At 36.4% G+C, this 15,270-nt stretch overlaps 1 protein-coding gene across 1 annotated transcript in view; it reads right to left on the bottom strand.

Annotated features, from left to right (window-relative positions):
* Positions 1 to 9,319, bottom strand: part of LOC148946703 (protein snakeskin-like) — a 30,249-nt gene extending 20,930 nt beyond the window's left edge. Inside the window, exon 1 of the mRNA XM_089096339.1 lies at positions 9,233 to 9,319. Within this exon, the coding sequence (XP_088952465.1) occupies positions 9,233 to 9,289 (57 nt within the window). The 5' untranslated portion in view covers positions 9,290 to 9,319. The remainder of the gene's footprint in view (positions 1 to 9,232) is intronic.
* Between the last annotated feature and the right edge of the window lie 5,951 nt (positions 9,320 to 15,270).

Below are 15,270 nucleotides of genomic sequence, written 5' to 3'. Positions count from 1 at the left end.
AATAAAAACACGAAATGTGTTCTTTCGCTTTTAAATAACAAGAAGGAATAAAAGAGGAAAGTAAACTAAACGAGACTAAAAATAGAAAATTAATATAATACGAAACATAATTAGTGCAAAATTTAGACTTGGTAACGATAATATCAAATATCTTGGAGGCTGGGGGCTGAGTTTCTTAGGGGCCTTTGAAATGCTTAGCTTTAATGAGAGTAAAATGTTTGCTTTAATTATACTAAAATTATTTACCTTCCTTTGTACACCTTTATGGCTATTGAACGAAGGGCTATGCCCAGCAAACACAACGATTGGAACATTTAGAGTAAGAAGAAACAATACCATAACTAGAAAATGTGGTACTAGGCAAGGCAAAAGAAATAGAAAAGAGAATATAAACCAAATTCTGCAAAATCTCATGGCTGGATGTCGCGGGTAAACCGGTGTCAGGTAAATTTCCAACCAGAATTCTTGTAATTATAGGGAGAAATATATAAGTGATTCTATAACCAGTACAGGGACAAGGCGAACACACTACTCATATCATTTCTTATGCTCTTTCGAAAAATAATAATCAATTCACTCGCAAATATCCGTCACCCCCTGGGAAGACCCATTTACAGCCCAAGGCATATATAAAACTAGAAGAGATCAATGTCCTAATGGAGCCATATGCAGTTTAAGAAATATTTAAAAACTAAAAGAAAACACTAAAACAATGAAATTCCTACTTTATAATATCCATGATGGTTAAATATTGACCAGTTCACATAAATGACCAACGAATAAAGTAAACATGCCACTTGATAACTTTTTGTATGTTCTTTCCGAATGCATTGGTTTTTGTGGCAAACTAAATTTTAGGCCCTTTACGTACCCTCGAAGATGATACGACCCTTTTTCTCTTATTTTCAATACAGCTTAGGAGAATCCGGGGCGGAATAGGGTAGGCCATTTTTAGATGACAAGAAAGATGCTGCGCCAAGCGGCAATAGCTACAACTACTCCTGCTCAGTGCAGCTGAACTACGGAATCCGTGTTGATTTAGTTTCGTTTCGTTTGATGAGTGAACCTGTTGTCCACTAGTTATTTGCTGTTGGATTGCAACTTTTATTGATTTTGTAATCAAGGTAAGGTAGCTTGGGCTTAGTCCCTTATTGTTTCTTTACTTGAAGTTTTCGCATGACCATAACCTTCAAATAATAAGGCGTGTTCTGGGGCGGTATGGGGAAGTACCCCATTCCACCCCGAACAATTTGGTGTGATCAGTGGTTAAAATTGGGTCAGTAGCTTTTCTTAATGTATTTTCAGATGGTTCGTGTGTATAAGAAAAAGACAAACAGACAATTGTAGTCTACTGAGTGTATTGAGGCGATGAACAATGCTGTTGATGTGGCTGCCTGAAGGCTTCTAATGAGTTTTACGTTCCGCAAACTACTCTTGAAAGATACGTTAAGAAAAAAGTAAAATCCTGAGTAGCTGATTGATAAAACTGCTGGGAAATTTCAAGCCTTGTTTACTCAAAAACAGGAACTTGAGCTTGGGATGTACTTAAAAACTATGCAGAGGCGGTTATTTGGTCTGACGATGAAGTTCTTATGTACCTTAGCTTACTAGTTAGCTGAAAGAAATGACATAACTCATAGATTTCAAAATGAAATAGCTGGTCAAGACTGGGTCAACGGATTTTTTAAGAGAAATCCTACTCTGTCTATTCACAAGCCCGAGTCAACATCTAGTGCAAGAGCTAAGGGATTTAACAGAGTGACTGAGGATAGTTTTTGTTTCGCTACTTACTCAATTGGTAGGTATACACAAACTTACAGCGTCGCAGATATTTAATTGTGATGAAACTGGTGTTTCTGTGAACCCTTACAGCCATTCAAAAATCATTGCTTGTAAGGGTAAACGAAAAGTTTGTGCAATAACTTCTGCAGAAAAAACGGGGACCGTAACTTGCCTCGTTTGCATTTCTCCAAGTAAATCATACATGCCACCTATGTTAATTTTTCCGAGGAAGAAAACTTACAGAAGGAGTTTGAGCTGGGATTACCTCCAGGGAGTTGGGCTGAGGTTTACAGCACAGGATGGATGACCGGTGAGCTGTTCTTAGTATGGTTTAAAATTTTTTTAGCATTTTCTAAGGCATCAAAGGACTTTCCAATTCTTCTCATATTAGACGGACATTCCACACACACCAAGAACCTAGAGTTCATAGACTATGCAAGATATAATGGTGTTTGTTTGCTGTGCTTGCACCCGCATTGTTCTCACATGTTACAACCACTTGATGTGTCTTTCATGAAGCCTATGAGCCTTCGCTACGCTGACGAGATTCGAAAGTGGCTCCGTTGCAACTCTGGGAAAGTTGTAACGCTGTTTAAAATTTCAACACTCTTCGGATCAGCGTTTACTCAAAGCGCCTCTATGAATACTGCAATTAAGAGGTTTAAAACAATAGGAATTTGGCAACCTAACCCAACCATATTCTCTTATTCAGATTTCCTGACCGTTGACACTACTGACATCGAACAAACTGGACCTTCAACCCAAAAAACGATTGAGGAACCTCCAACGACAGAGAAAAAGCAAATGGGAAAATCTTCGTCTGGCTCATTTGTTGATAAAGAAAATTCCAACACTTGTAGTGATAGGAGTGAAGATGTTAGAGTTTCTAGCCTTACCGTTGGTGTTAATGGCACCCTAGTTAAAAAGGTTCTAGTTAACTCGGATGACAAGGCTACTCTTGGATGCTCTTGGATGACAACTGACATGAATGACACTACAAAAGCATTTATTGTTTCACAATTTAATTCTATTCCAAATTCAATTCCTATTTCAAAAGTCAGAGGAAGTGCAAGAAGGACGAATCGAAGGAGGAGGGGGGATTCTGCAGTTATAACTGATTCACCATACAAAAAGAGTTAGAGGATGTTATAAAAGCAAAAAATAAAAGGAGATTGCCAAGATGGAAAGAGCACGGATGATACTTTATAATAAAGAAAAAAAAAAAACTCTAAAAACAAGGGTAAAGTGCCTGAATAAGAGTGAAGAAGTGCCAAGAAAGATTAAAAACAAGAAGATAAAGAAACCACCTGAAACTTATGACTGTGATTCTGGCGAGTTTTCCGACTTTGAATGTTTATATTGTTGTGAGTTTTATTCAGGGTCAACTGAGGTTTGGGTTGCTTGTCCATATGTAAAAAATGGGCCCGTAATTCCTGTGCAGTATAGTGAGAAGTATGAGGCTATCCTTGTATGCGAATTTTGTAATTCACGATCAGATTCATTTGATCAAAGAGTATGTTTAAGCTAGTTTTGCTGCCCTAAGCAAAATAATAAAAAGCCAAATAACAGAATTACTTTTATTAATCTGATTAATTAATTAATTTAATTAATTATAATCGGATTAATTCGATGAAAGAATATGTTTGAAATATTTGTTTTCCTTTAGTCAAAATAAATAAAATGTCTAATAACAGTTTTACTTATTTAGATATACTATTTTAACTACCGCCCCGTTGCGCACCCTATCAAGGGCAGTTGCGCACCCTATTTAACTTTTTTTATATTTTAATTAAATAAATAAAAATTTTGGTCACTTTTTACAATACGAGTGTGAAACTTTGTTTACAACAATACAATGTATTTTTATGAAATGTTGTATCCTTTAATATTGACTCCTTCTATATAATAAAGATCTTTTTGAACTTAGTACCCCGTTCCGCCCTGTGTTCCCCTATATACCTCTGTTAGCGTGACTCTTGGTACAACCAGTATAACCGTAAATTGAATCGACTGTGACAAAATCAAGACTCAATAAACGCATGGGAAATATATAGGCTAATATGAACTATATATTTGGGTAAGGTTAGAGGGGTTGGGTTAGGTTAAGTTAGGTTAAAATTGAATTTTCATCAAAACAATTAGGTACGTGTCTAGAATCCGGTAAGCGCGCAATAACTGAAATTTCGTCAATGCTAATGAAATAGAACAAAATAAGATGAAAATATAATAGTTTATAAACAAATTTGGTCTATATATTTGCAAATTAGGAGGGTGGGGGGGGATAAAGCATAGCATATTTTAAACACGTAACCTAACCTAACCTAGGTACTTTTTTTTGCCCCTTCAACCCCAAAAAACTAAAATTTAAACATTTATCACGGAGTGAGCAATACCTCACAAGCAGCGGAAACCTGTTTTTTCATTTGGATTTCGTTAGATTTTAGATGCGGTTCTTCGCATGTTTACCGGATTCTAGACAACTACCAACAATTATTATATTCGGAAAGAGTATAAAAAAGGCATCGAGTGGTATGTTCACTTTATTCGTAGGTCATTTATGTGAACTGCTCAATATTTACCCCAGGATATTTCTACTAATCAGATTATTATGTTTCCTTCCATCATTATTAACTTTTTAAAATTATTTCAAGTACTATTTTGGAAAATTATGCACTCAATTGCACACGGAGATAAACTCCAAACTGGTAAGACAACCGGTTTAATATAGGAGCTTTTACGTATGACTGCATTGACGTAATGAAAAAATACATTAAGGACTATATATGGGACCATCAGAAAGGGGGGGGGGTCTTTTTTTATTGAATTAATTAATATATTTGGAAGGAGCATAAAGCAAGAATCAACTAGTGTGTTCAACTTGTCCCTATATCAGTTATGAAATCTCGCATACATTGAAAAAAAAAAAAAAAAAAAAAAAAAAAAAAAATCAAGTAGTGTGTTCGTCTTGCCCCTATGTAGCCTAAGGTACAGAATTTCATATATATATTTACCGGACATAGACAATAATTAGGAAGAATCTGGCTTCTTTTCCTTTTCTATTTCCAAGGTCAAGGTCATGGGCGCCCATAAGCTGAATTCCAGGGGGGGGCAAACCTCATCTAATTAGCACTTTTAATGATATATAATAGAAATCTCAGAACAAAAATATAAAAATAAGGCAGCATCATTCAGCCAGGGGGGGGGCGGGAGCCCCCCTGGCTGTGCAAATATCTAGCCAATGTGCAAATATCTAGCCAAAATTTGTTTCTAAACTATTATATATTCATCCTGTTTTATTTTATTTCATTAGTATTAACCAAACTAGCGCTATATAAAAGAGTGCGTTTAGTACAGGAGTACCGACAGGAGTATCTAACTTTAGAACTAAGATAAATCAGATTATGAATGAGCTTAGGTTTAGCTAAATCCCTAGAGAAAGGAAAAAAATAAATGAGGCCATATTCTGCAAAACGTTAAATCCCCATTAACCAGGAATCAGGTCAAACTTTAGAATAAAATTTTCTTAATAGAAGAATGGAATAAATATGACACCAAAAAGCGAGAATCTTGGTCAGTTTCCTATCGCTTTAGCTAAATTTTAGCAATAGCTAAGTATTGGTTTAAGCAAAAATTTGGCTTTAGCTAAATGGCTTCACACTATGAATGGCTTTATCGCAAGTTACCGACGAAAAGTTTCCAAAAATGGCAATTTTTACAAAAAAGGACGATATCAGAGCGTTATTGTGTATGGCCAATCCCTGGATAGCATTTGCCTTGCCTTGAAAGTTGTTCCTGCCCAAGAGATTCATCATACTAAAAAAAAAAAAAAAAAAAAAAAAAAAAAAAAAAAAAAGGCCACCCACAATCCGTTATCCTCAAAAAGATACATTATTTTTGCGAAAATATACGAGTATTCAAAATTAAATGTAGAAATTATAAAAAAAAATATCAAAATTCTTTCATCTGAAGGACATTTTGAAAAAATATCAAATTTTTGACGGATCAAAATAAAAAAAAAAAATATTTAATAGCCCCACCGTCACAAAAAAGGAAATTTTTTAACTTGAGAAGTTAGGTACCAAAAAGTTTATTAGTGGTTTTGGTTCAACTTATACTTGCGATTGTTTTTTTGTTTTATAAATGAAATTAACGCAGCTCAAACATGACGGACACTAACCTGCAACACCGATCAGTATGTGCAAAATACCCAAAGTGAAAGCGATTAGCAAAGGCTAAGCGAAAGAGCAGAGAAATAAATACCTCGTTAGGAAACTAAATGTTTTTAACGATTTATTTTTATTCATAATTTTTAAATTTTTAATTTTTAGTATCATATAATTCTATGCAATTTGTGTTTAGCACAATTATTATCATATTATCTAAGTTTACATGAAATTATAATATAAACCACGATAATTATAGCTAATTATATTTTAAATATTGACTCCAGATAGTGTCAAGAGGGGAGTTAACTTATATAGGGGATATGTAGTTTTAACTATGGCCCGTGGAATAATGATGCATTTACAAAATGGTCCGCAACATCATTTGGATTGGACACCTAAACTTATGGATGGATATAAATTCAAGTTCGTAAAGGATTTGTAGATTTTAAAAAAGCAAACATTGGTACTTGTCGGTTATATAAAACACACTCGAAAAGTAAAGTTTGATTAATGCTAATGAAATAAAACAAAGTATGATGAAAATATAATAGTTTAGAAAGAAATTTGGGCTATATATTTGCATATTAGGGTGGGGGGGCGTAAAGCGTAGCATACATTAAATACGTAACCTAACCTAACCAAAATACCAACTACATATTTAGATAAAATATAGCCACAATTTATTTTCCATCCCAGCCAAAGCTATATCTCTGGTATAAAGAAGTTGCTTGACCAGTTTCTTGGCTTATATTTGCATCATTCGCGATCAAAATTCCCGAGTGTGTTTTATATAACCGATAAGTACCCAAACATTTCAAAACCTTGTGACATTTTTTTTTTCTTTTTAACTAATGCAGAGCTCATCAACAGCACACGTAATTTACAACGAATAATAAAATAAAGTTTAATTTAAACAGAGTACAAGTCTAATAATCAAATAAAGCTAATTAGTAAGGAATATTATCATCAAAAGAGGTCCAGGCAGCTGGTGGGGAGTCCAGGGGCGGATTCAGGATTTTTGTAGGGGGGCGCAAAATAGGTTGATCCGATAAAAAAAAATTAGGGGGGGGGTGCAAAATAGGTTGATCCGATAAACTTGCGTTAGGAGCAAGTTTAATTAACCTCAAACTTGAGTTAATTAAGTAAATTACACTACTTTAGACTACGCTGGGGGGGGGGAGCAACCCCTCGCCGCCTCTGGATCCACCACTGGGGGAGTCTTGGAGCAAATCTTTAGTATTTAAATAATTGTGAAAAATTAGGGAAAATCACGACTTCCTGCCAAATATCATCAATTAAACCTTTAGTCCCGTGAATTTTTTTCAAAGGATTACCCCTCCACAAATTGCCAAGGATGTAAAAGCGACAAACTGACTAGACTAGAAAAAAACTGCGCCTACTCTTATTATCAAGATAATAAAGATAATGGCTGCAAGTATGCAATCAAAATCACGAGGCTACTTAGCAAAATCTTTTTTTCTTTTTCGAAACGTAGAAGTTACCTAAAATACAGTAGTCATATTTAAATACAGATTGAGTTTTTTTTTACGAGTCATATATTTTTTCAAAGCTAGGAAAGATAAACTTTGAACCATTTTTTTAATTTTGCTGAAATACTGCACGCTTGATTACAAGGGCAGTAATGTTCTCTTGGGCAGCAGAGGGGGTTTGCCTAGAGAACTAACTGGTAAGAAGGAAACTTGTTAAGAAAACAATTCTTGCTTCATAATATGCAGAATATTCATAGTTAACACATTTTGCAAGCAGCCTCGCTATACTTTACCCCCCCCCCTCCTGATGTTCAAATATATTGCCCAAGTTATATATTTCCTATCTATTTTCCCAATGCGTCTCACTTGTTTCAATCCTTGTACATGTAAATTGAATCAACCGTGACCAAACAAAAACTGTAAAACAAGTTATGGGTGGCATAAAGCATTGAAAATATATTTTTTTTTTAAAATTCTATTTTCTTTCGTATTTCTGCTTGTCTTATATTTTCCGAAATGGCCAATTGTTGTCTTTATCGTTTTATTATTTTGCTTTCTCTTTCTGCTCCGTCTTCTTGCTTTTTTATGACGGGTTTTCAAATAAATAAATAAATAATTTGGGCTACATATTTGCACGTTAGGGGGGAGGGGGTAAAGAATAGCGAAGCTGCTTGCAAAATGTTTTTAATTATGATTATTCTGCATACTATGAAGTAAGAATTGTTTTCTTAACAGGTTTCCTACTCTCCAGTTATTCCTCCAGACAAATACCCAGCAGAGCGCCAAGGGGGCCTTGCGCACTAAAATTCAAGGACTTCATAATATGCAGAATATTCATAGTTAACACATTTTGCAAGCAAACTCGCTATACTTTACCCCCCCCCCCCCTGATGTTCAAATATATTGCCTTTTAATTCTTTTGTATTTTGTTCTCTTTCGTATTTCTGCGTGTCTTGCATTTTGCGAAGTGTCCAATTGCTGTCTTTATCGTTTTATTATTTTGATTTCTCTTACTGCTCCGACTTCTTGCTTTTGTATGACGGGTTTTCATATAAAAAATAAATAATTTGGGCTACATATTTGCACCTTTGGGGGAGGGGGTAAAGAATAGCGAAGCTGCTTGCAAAATGTTTTAATTATGATTATTCTTCATACTATGAAGTAAGAATTGTTTTCTTAACAGGTTTCCTACTCTCCAGTTATTTCTCCAGACAAATACCCAGCAGAGCGCCAAGGGGGCCTTGCGCACTAAAATTCAAGGACTATTATATTCTAGCCATGATATTAAAATTCATATCCTCTGCCCACCCTTATTGAACAAAAACAAATGGTGTCTGCGTACAATCAATGTGTAAATTAAGGAACCGTATGCCTAGTATAAATCGAAGTAGAACAGTTGGAATTCTTAAACAAATGCTACCCTTCTAAACTAGCCATATTAACAACAAACAATTTCTTCATTTTTATCAGGGAATGTATATTTAATCAATTTCTATATTTTTTCAGTTCAGGGTCATCCCGGTTCCCTCTTCCTCCTTAAGGCCTGGATATGGCCCTAGGCCAAATGCTAAGTCTGATGGTTGTTTTCTTTTCAAATTGGCATGAATGCAAACCACAAAAACTGTAAGTTTAGGGCTTTTTTACTAGGGGTGGGGGCTGGGAAAAATTAAAATGAAGACAAATATGAAAATTGATAAGAATGAAATGTCTTAAGAACTATTTTGTTGCTGTAGGTAGCTTAAAAGGATAGTCTTTGCACTAGATTACTGGACTGTATAAGCATAAGTGACTTACCACTTCAGCTAATTTCAGAAAGCCAAGAACACGAGCGAAAACTCTAAGGTCTGCCATTTCACTGTTCACAACCTTAGCTGTTGCTGCTTCCTTTTCTGAAATAAAAGTGAACTTAACAAATGGAGAATCCGTTCAAGTGAGGTTGAAGTCATTCATTTGTGAGTTCAGTTTTCATTGGACATACAAACTCTGTTATTTGACAAAGATCAGTTCTTTTGTGATTTCGAAATGTTTTACTTCATAGCAAGAATTTTTAATGAAGTTATATGATTTCACTTTAAAAGAGGCACCCATGAAAGAAAAAAAACATGTTGCTCTATTTAAATAGCTGTTTTACCAATAATCTGTCTACACTTGAAGCAGGGCTTCAGATCAGACCCGCTCTACAAGAAGTTTTAAATATAACAGGTCCAAATTCTCCAACAATTGAAAACACCTTTTTCTAGAATTGAATTTTTACAATAATAGCATTCTTTGTAAAATTTCTTACGCCCATCCCCCTGGAAAAATTTTTAAGTTGCTGCTGAGTACGTTACTTGATTATCTAAATTCTGGCTAAATCATATATCCCATAAGTGATCTCACCAAAAATGTAATTATATATCTCTTTAGTGTAGCCCTTAAATATTGATATTATCTTGGGGGGGGAGTATAGACGCCAATTTTGGAGAGGGCTGAAAGCCATACCCCCTTAATTCTCCTAAAAAGGGGATCTTTTTCATCAAAAGAGGTAAAAATATGATGTTTTTGGCCCTGACCCTATAGGAAAACTATAGCCTACAATTCCAGGGAAAAAATAAAGATGTCTCTAAAGCAGTGGTTATAGTCGACCACTGTGGTGGGAGAACTTAGTTCAGCTCTGCTCTATGCAGCTAGAAAAATTGTACCGTTTATCTTTAGAGTTATTATCTATATAATAATATTTATTTTGGTATCGTATTATCATATTCTAAAACCGCCGTAGCAACAAAGGCTAAGGAGGTCATATACCTTTTCTTCTGCCCTGGTTTTCATTAATTGACGTTAAACCCTTAGAAAGGCGTATTTTGAAAAAAAGGTTTGTTCCTTGGGGGTAGGGTATCAAAAACGGAAAAAAATGTAAACAGTCGTCTCTTCAGAAATAAACAATTATGTCAAAAGGTGAAGTCGTTTGGTGCCGGTTTTGTTCACCAGCAAGACAAAATAAACTCCAAACAAAAAAAGGAAAAAAAAAACAACTTAAATTCATTTGCAGAGAAAGTAAAACTAACCTTGAAAAAAAAAAAAAATTTCGAAATCTAAGAAAAAGATTTCAAAAAAGAAAAAAAAAGTAGTTTCAAAACCTAAAACACACAGAGAAAATCTTCTTTTAATAATTTACTCTTAAAACGAATAAAAATTAAAATGGATAATCAAGTGAAAATGAAAACAATTTTAATTCTTTTTTGGTGTTCTGCAGTTTCAGCTCTGAAGATTAGACCAATGGTGATAAACGCCATCTGGTTTCTCTTTTGCTTTCTTATTGCTTCATATATTTTTATTTTTCTTTCCTCTTTCCTTTTTTTTTGGGGGGGGGGCAAAGACCCTTTTGGGGATGAAGGGTATATCTATTTTCGTATTTTGCTATTATGCATGTGTTATCAATAAAAGAAGTTGAATAAACAAGACATAAATTTCACAACAGAGAGGAAAAAAACTGATAAATGCATTTTAGTAGACTATTATAAACTCAAGAGTAATTTTCCGAAGAATATTTTTAGGCGTCAAAAACTTGGCACAAATAATTTTGATTCTAAATTATCAAAACCTAAACGTTAACTTTAAACCAAAAGATAGGTTAGATTTTTGGAAAGGGGGAAGGGTATCTAGCATAGAAAATATTTATGAATACTCGTCTATCCAGAACTAAATAACCATCTTAAAAGTCTAACTCATGGTAGTACCGACTCTGTTCTTTAGTAAGGCAAAAAGACTCGAAAAAACAGGAACATTCAATATTCATCTGGAGAGATAAAAATATAAGAAACTGAGGCATAACCAGTATTCGGACGTTTAACAAGACTGCACAAGGTAAGAGAGAGAGAAAAAAAAGTTATTGGTATTATTTGAAAAGGTAAAAAAAAAGAAAAAAGAATGACGCAACAACCAGGAGGGGTACCAGCAAGGTATGTACGAACATACACTGCGTTTCTGAGCTTTGTGGCTTTCCGGGATGGAGATGTACCTTTGGAGGTAGAAGTACACAGGTGGCTGAAACATTATGGAGTCGAAAAAGAGAACCTGATAGGTATAGACGGATCAGGGCTGCGATATAGAAAAACTATGTATATGAAGTTCACCACTAGCAACAAGCTCCAAAAGTTCCTCGCTAAGACTGAAGAGGGAATGTTATCATTTGATGAAAGAGTTGTATACGTCGAAAGTTGCAAAACAAAACCCACTTTTGTGAAAATAGAAAGAATGCCGCTAGAAATGGAGTTGTTAGATGTCCAAGAGACATTGGAAAGATATGGTAGGGTTTTCTCATGCAAACGTGAGTATTACTCTGGTGACGGATATCTCGAAACAGCCAAAACAAGAGCAATAGCAAGCATGAGAATAGATAAGAACATCCCTTCTTTTATTTTCGTAAATGGAATGAGAATGCGGATATGGTACGATGGCCAAATCAAAACTTGCATTATATGTGATGAAACAGGACATTTAGCAGCTCAGTGTCTTTTTTCCTCACAGAGGTCGCAAAGAAACATAACATCCGAACCAAGTGGCCCTAATGCCGTTAGTAGCCAAAGCAACGTTCGGCCGGAAAAACAACCTGCAAACCAAACCAACCTGAGACCCAAAGAAAAAGAAAATGGACAGGAAAAGACAAATGCGCGTAAGAATCAGGAAGAAAAAATAGATCGCGAAATGGAGAAAATGAAATCGCACCTCGCAAGATCGTATAAGCGGAAAACGACCCGTGAATACAAGGAGGTGCTAGAAAGAAAAAAGAAACTGGAGAAAAAAGGACAAGATGCTGATAGCGAAGATGAAGAGATCGAAGAAACCCGCAGCAGGAGTATCTCAATACGAGGAGTACTCACTAGAAGTATGAAAAGGAACAAAAGATCGCAAAGAACAGGGTCACAGACAGGTCAAGCTGAACTTTCGAGCCGACTTGAAAGCATCGAAGGTATGATAGATAGTGTGGAAGAAATCGTACAGAGCAGCAACAGCCCTTCGGCAAGCCAGGCTTTGGAACTAATCGATTACGCTGAGACGTCTTTCTCGTCAGTAGAAGGATTAGAAACCAAGAAAGCAAGAACTAGAGAAAATGCAGAAGACATGGTGATAAGTCAGCAAGAGTTTCCAAAAAATTCGCAACTTTGAACGTAAATGGAATAAAGCAAAAAAGAAGACAAGTAATGCTAAAAGGGTACCTACTAAAAGAAAGAATAGACTTAGCATTTATACAAGAGAACGACACAAGGGAATTAAAAGGTTTAGAACCTTAAGTATTTTACGAATTGCAATGAGGATGGAGGAAGCGTGGCGATAGTATATAAAGAAAACCTCCATGTAAAAGACGTTCGAACCGATGCAGACGGGAGAATTATCAAGTGTGAGATAGGTGGGTGCAAATTTGTCAACATATATGCTCCATCTGGGTCGCAAAAAGTTGGTGTGAAATATCTTTGCTCTATAAGTATCTATGTGATTTATAATTTATGCACAGCTAAGTAACGAGGTAAATCGAAAGACACGATGTGTTGCCACGCTATCAAAAGAATTAGCTGCAATGCATAGGGAACGGCTTGGGATATGACGTTGAAACTTTCAAGGAGTGTTAAGAAAGCAGGCAAGTGGACATTGAACTATGACTTTGGGGAAAGGGTAGAAGTCAACAAAAGAAACTAAACTATGTTCATCTAGGTTATCAAAATTCGATATTTCAGAAACGGCACAGGTTGTGGGGTGAAGACTCTCAGGCAGTGTAGGAGCAAAAAGGGGAAGCGGCAACGAAAATTCATATTTTCTGTTGGGGGAAAGGATCAAAAATATTTCGTTTCGGGTCAAAAAACTATGGGCTGTTATAGAACCTTATTCGTGGCTAAGTAGCATGCTGGATCAAAAGAAACTATGCGTTGCCATATTGTTCAAACAACTTATCTGCACTATCATGGGGACGTCTTGGGAGATCAAGTTGAAAATTTCATGGGGAGGTTTCCTTAAAGGATGGGAGGGACATTCAGACTTCGAATTTTAACTGGGTGGAGGAAACTGGGGGGAGAGAAGAGTTTAACATATTTTGTCTCAAATCTGCCTAAAAGTTTACGCTCTTGTTGTATTAGAATCTTTTCATGATGAAGTAGTAATGTAAATCAAAAGACATTATAATTACCCACTTAACGAAGTAAGCTATCCGCGATATCTCAAGAATAGCTTAAACAAGTTGAAACTTTGAAGAGGCATTGCAGGGTCAGGTGTACGTGTACCTCACATCTTGACTTGGGGAGGAGAGAGAGCTAAATTCATAGACAATATGCGTATCTAGGCAACCAAAATAGCATATTTGAGTAGAAGGGGGGGGTACCAGCCCCACGATTACACCACCCCTTCGAATCCCGATCCGGACACTTTTTTTTAAAACTCCCACGAGCACACCAAATATGGGCATAGAGTCCCTAGGGGAGATGGATTTCTGAGAAATTGATTGCGTAATCGATTGGGAATTTGGAACACCTGTGCTGTCAGTCATTAATCAAATTGTTTCCAGGCAAAGTTTAATAATGTCTGACAGGTACTGTCAACATTTCTCCAGGAATAGATCCAAGTCATTAATGTCTATGCCTCGGAAACAACTCTTTTGGTCGAACTCCAAAGATATTAATAACCAAACGCCATGGAAACAGTTCTCCAAGAAACATCTTAGCGATGAATTGTTTTAGCGTGGGAATCAGGTTTCTTATTAATTTGAAATGCGTTAGCGCAGAGATGCCAGAAACAAAAGGAACACGCTGAAATTACGTTTAGGGATTATTTGGGCGAAACCGTTTTAGACAGGTTATGGAATTATTTCAGCGAAACAGTTAGAGACATTCTAAAAGATGATTATAGAAGAGAATTTGAGGGTGAAACTCTGTGTTCGTTATAATACACAAGTTCCATTGAACAGTGTCATGAGGTCCTCTACCCCAACCCCAAAGGGTTTCGATCCCCCAACCCCAACCCCAAAGGGTTCCAATCCCTCTACCCCAACCCCGAAGGAAGCCACCAGTCCTCAAAGGTCCACTGGGCTCCCAAAGGGCCCACCGGCCCTCAAGGTTCCCCCAGACCCCCCCCCACGAGGCCCAAAGGGCCCCACCCCCCCTTTGGCCCCCCAAAGGGGCCCCTCTCCCTCCATCTCCTCCCTCCTCCTCCCCTTCCCCTCCCCTCCTCCCCCTCCCCTCCCCTCCTCCTCCTCCTCCTCTTCCTCCTCCTCCTCCTCCCTCCTCCTCCTCCTCCTCCTCCTCACCTCCTCCTCCCCTCCCCTTCCCTCCCCCCATTTTTTATACTTTTTTTGTGCATTGAGACACAGAACGACCCCCTCCCCCGGCCCCTCCTCCCCCCTCCAAAGGTCTAATTTTTCAAAGTTCATTTTAAATTTCCTTTCGTTGAAATGTAAGAGTTTGAATATTCAATAGTGTTTTGTCGTGGTTTACCTTGTCACAGTTACTTCTCTTGATTTTTCAAAGTTCATTTTGAATTACTTTCGTTGAAATGCAAGGGTTGAGAATATTTCAATTGTTATTTTTTGTTGTGGACTTTAACACAGTTCCATTTTCTGGAGTTTTAAAATCTGTTTTTTGGATTGCTATCGTTGAGATGCAAGAGTTGGTATATTTCAGTAGTGTTTTGTCATGGTTTACCTTATCGCACTTACATTCTATTGATTTTTAAAAATTCATTTTCGGATTTCTTTCGTTGAAATGCAAGAGTTGGAATATTTCAGTAGTGTTCTGCTGTGCATGTTATTAAGCAATAATAATCCAAATTTTAAAAGCAGTAGGGATGATTTGAACACTTTGAAAATAAGC

Source organism: Artemia sp. Qi Xiang Cuo, chromosome 11, assembly GCF_049724085.1.
Source record: "Artemia sp. Qi Xiang Cuo chromosome 11, ASM4972408v1, whole genome shotgun sequence".
Lineage (NCBI taxonomy): Eukaryota > Metazoa > Arthropoda > Branchiopoda > Anostraca > Artemiidae > Artemia > Artemia sp. Qi Xiang Cuo.
This window is presented reverse-complemented; position numbering and strand designations above follow the sequence as displayed.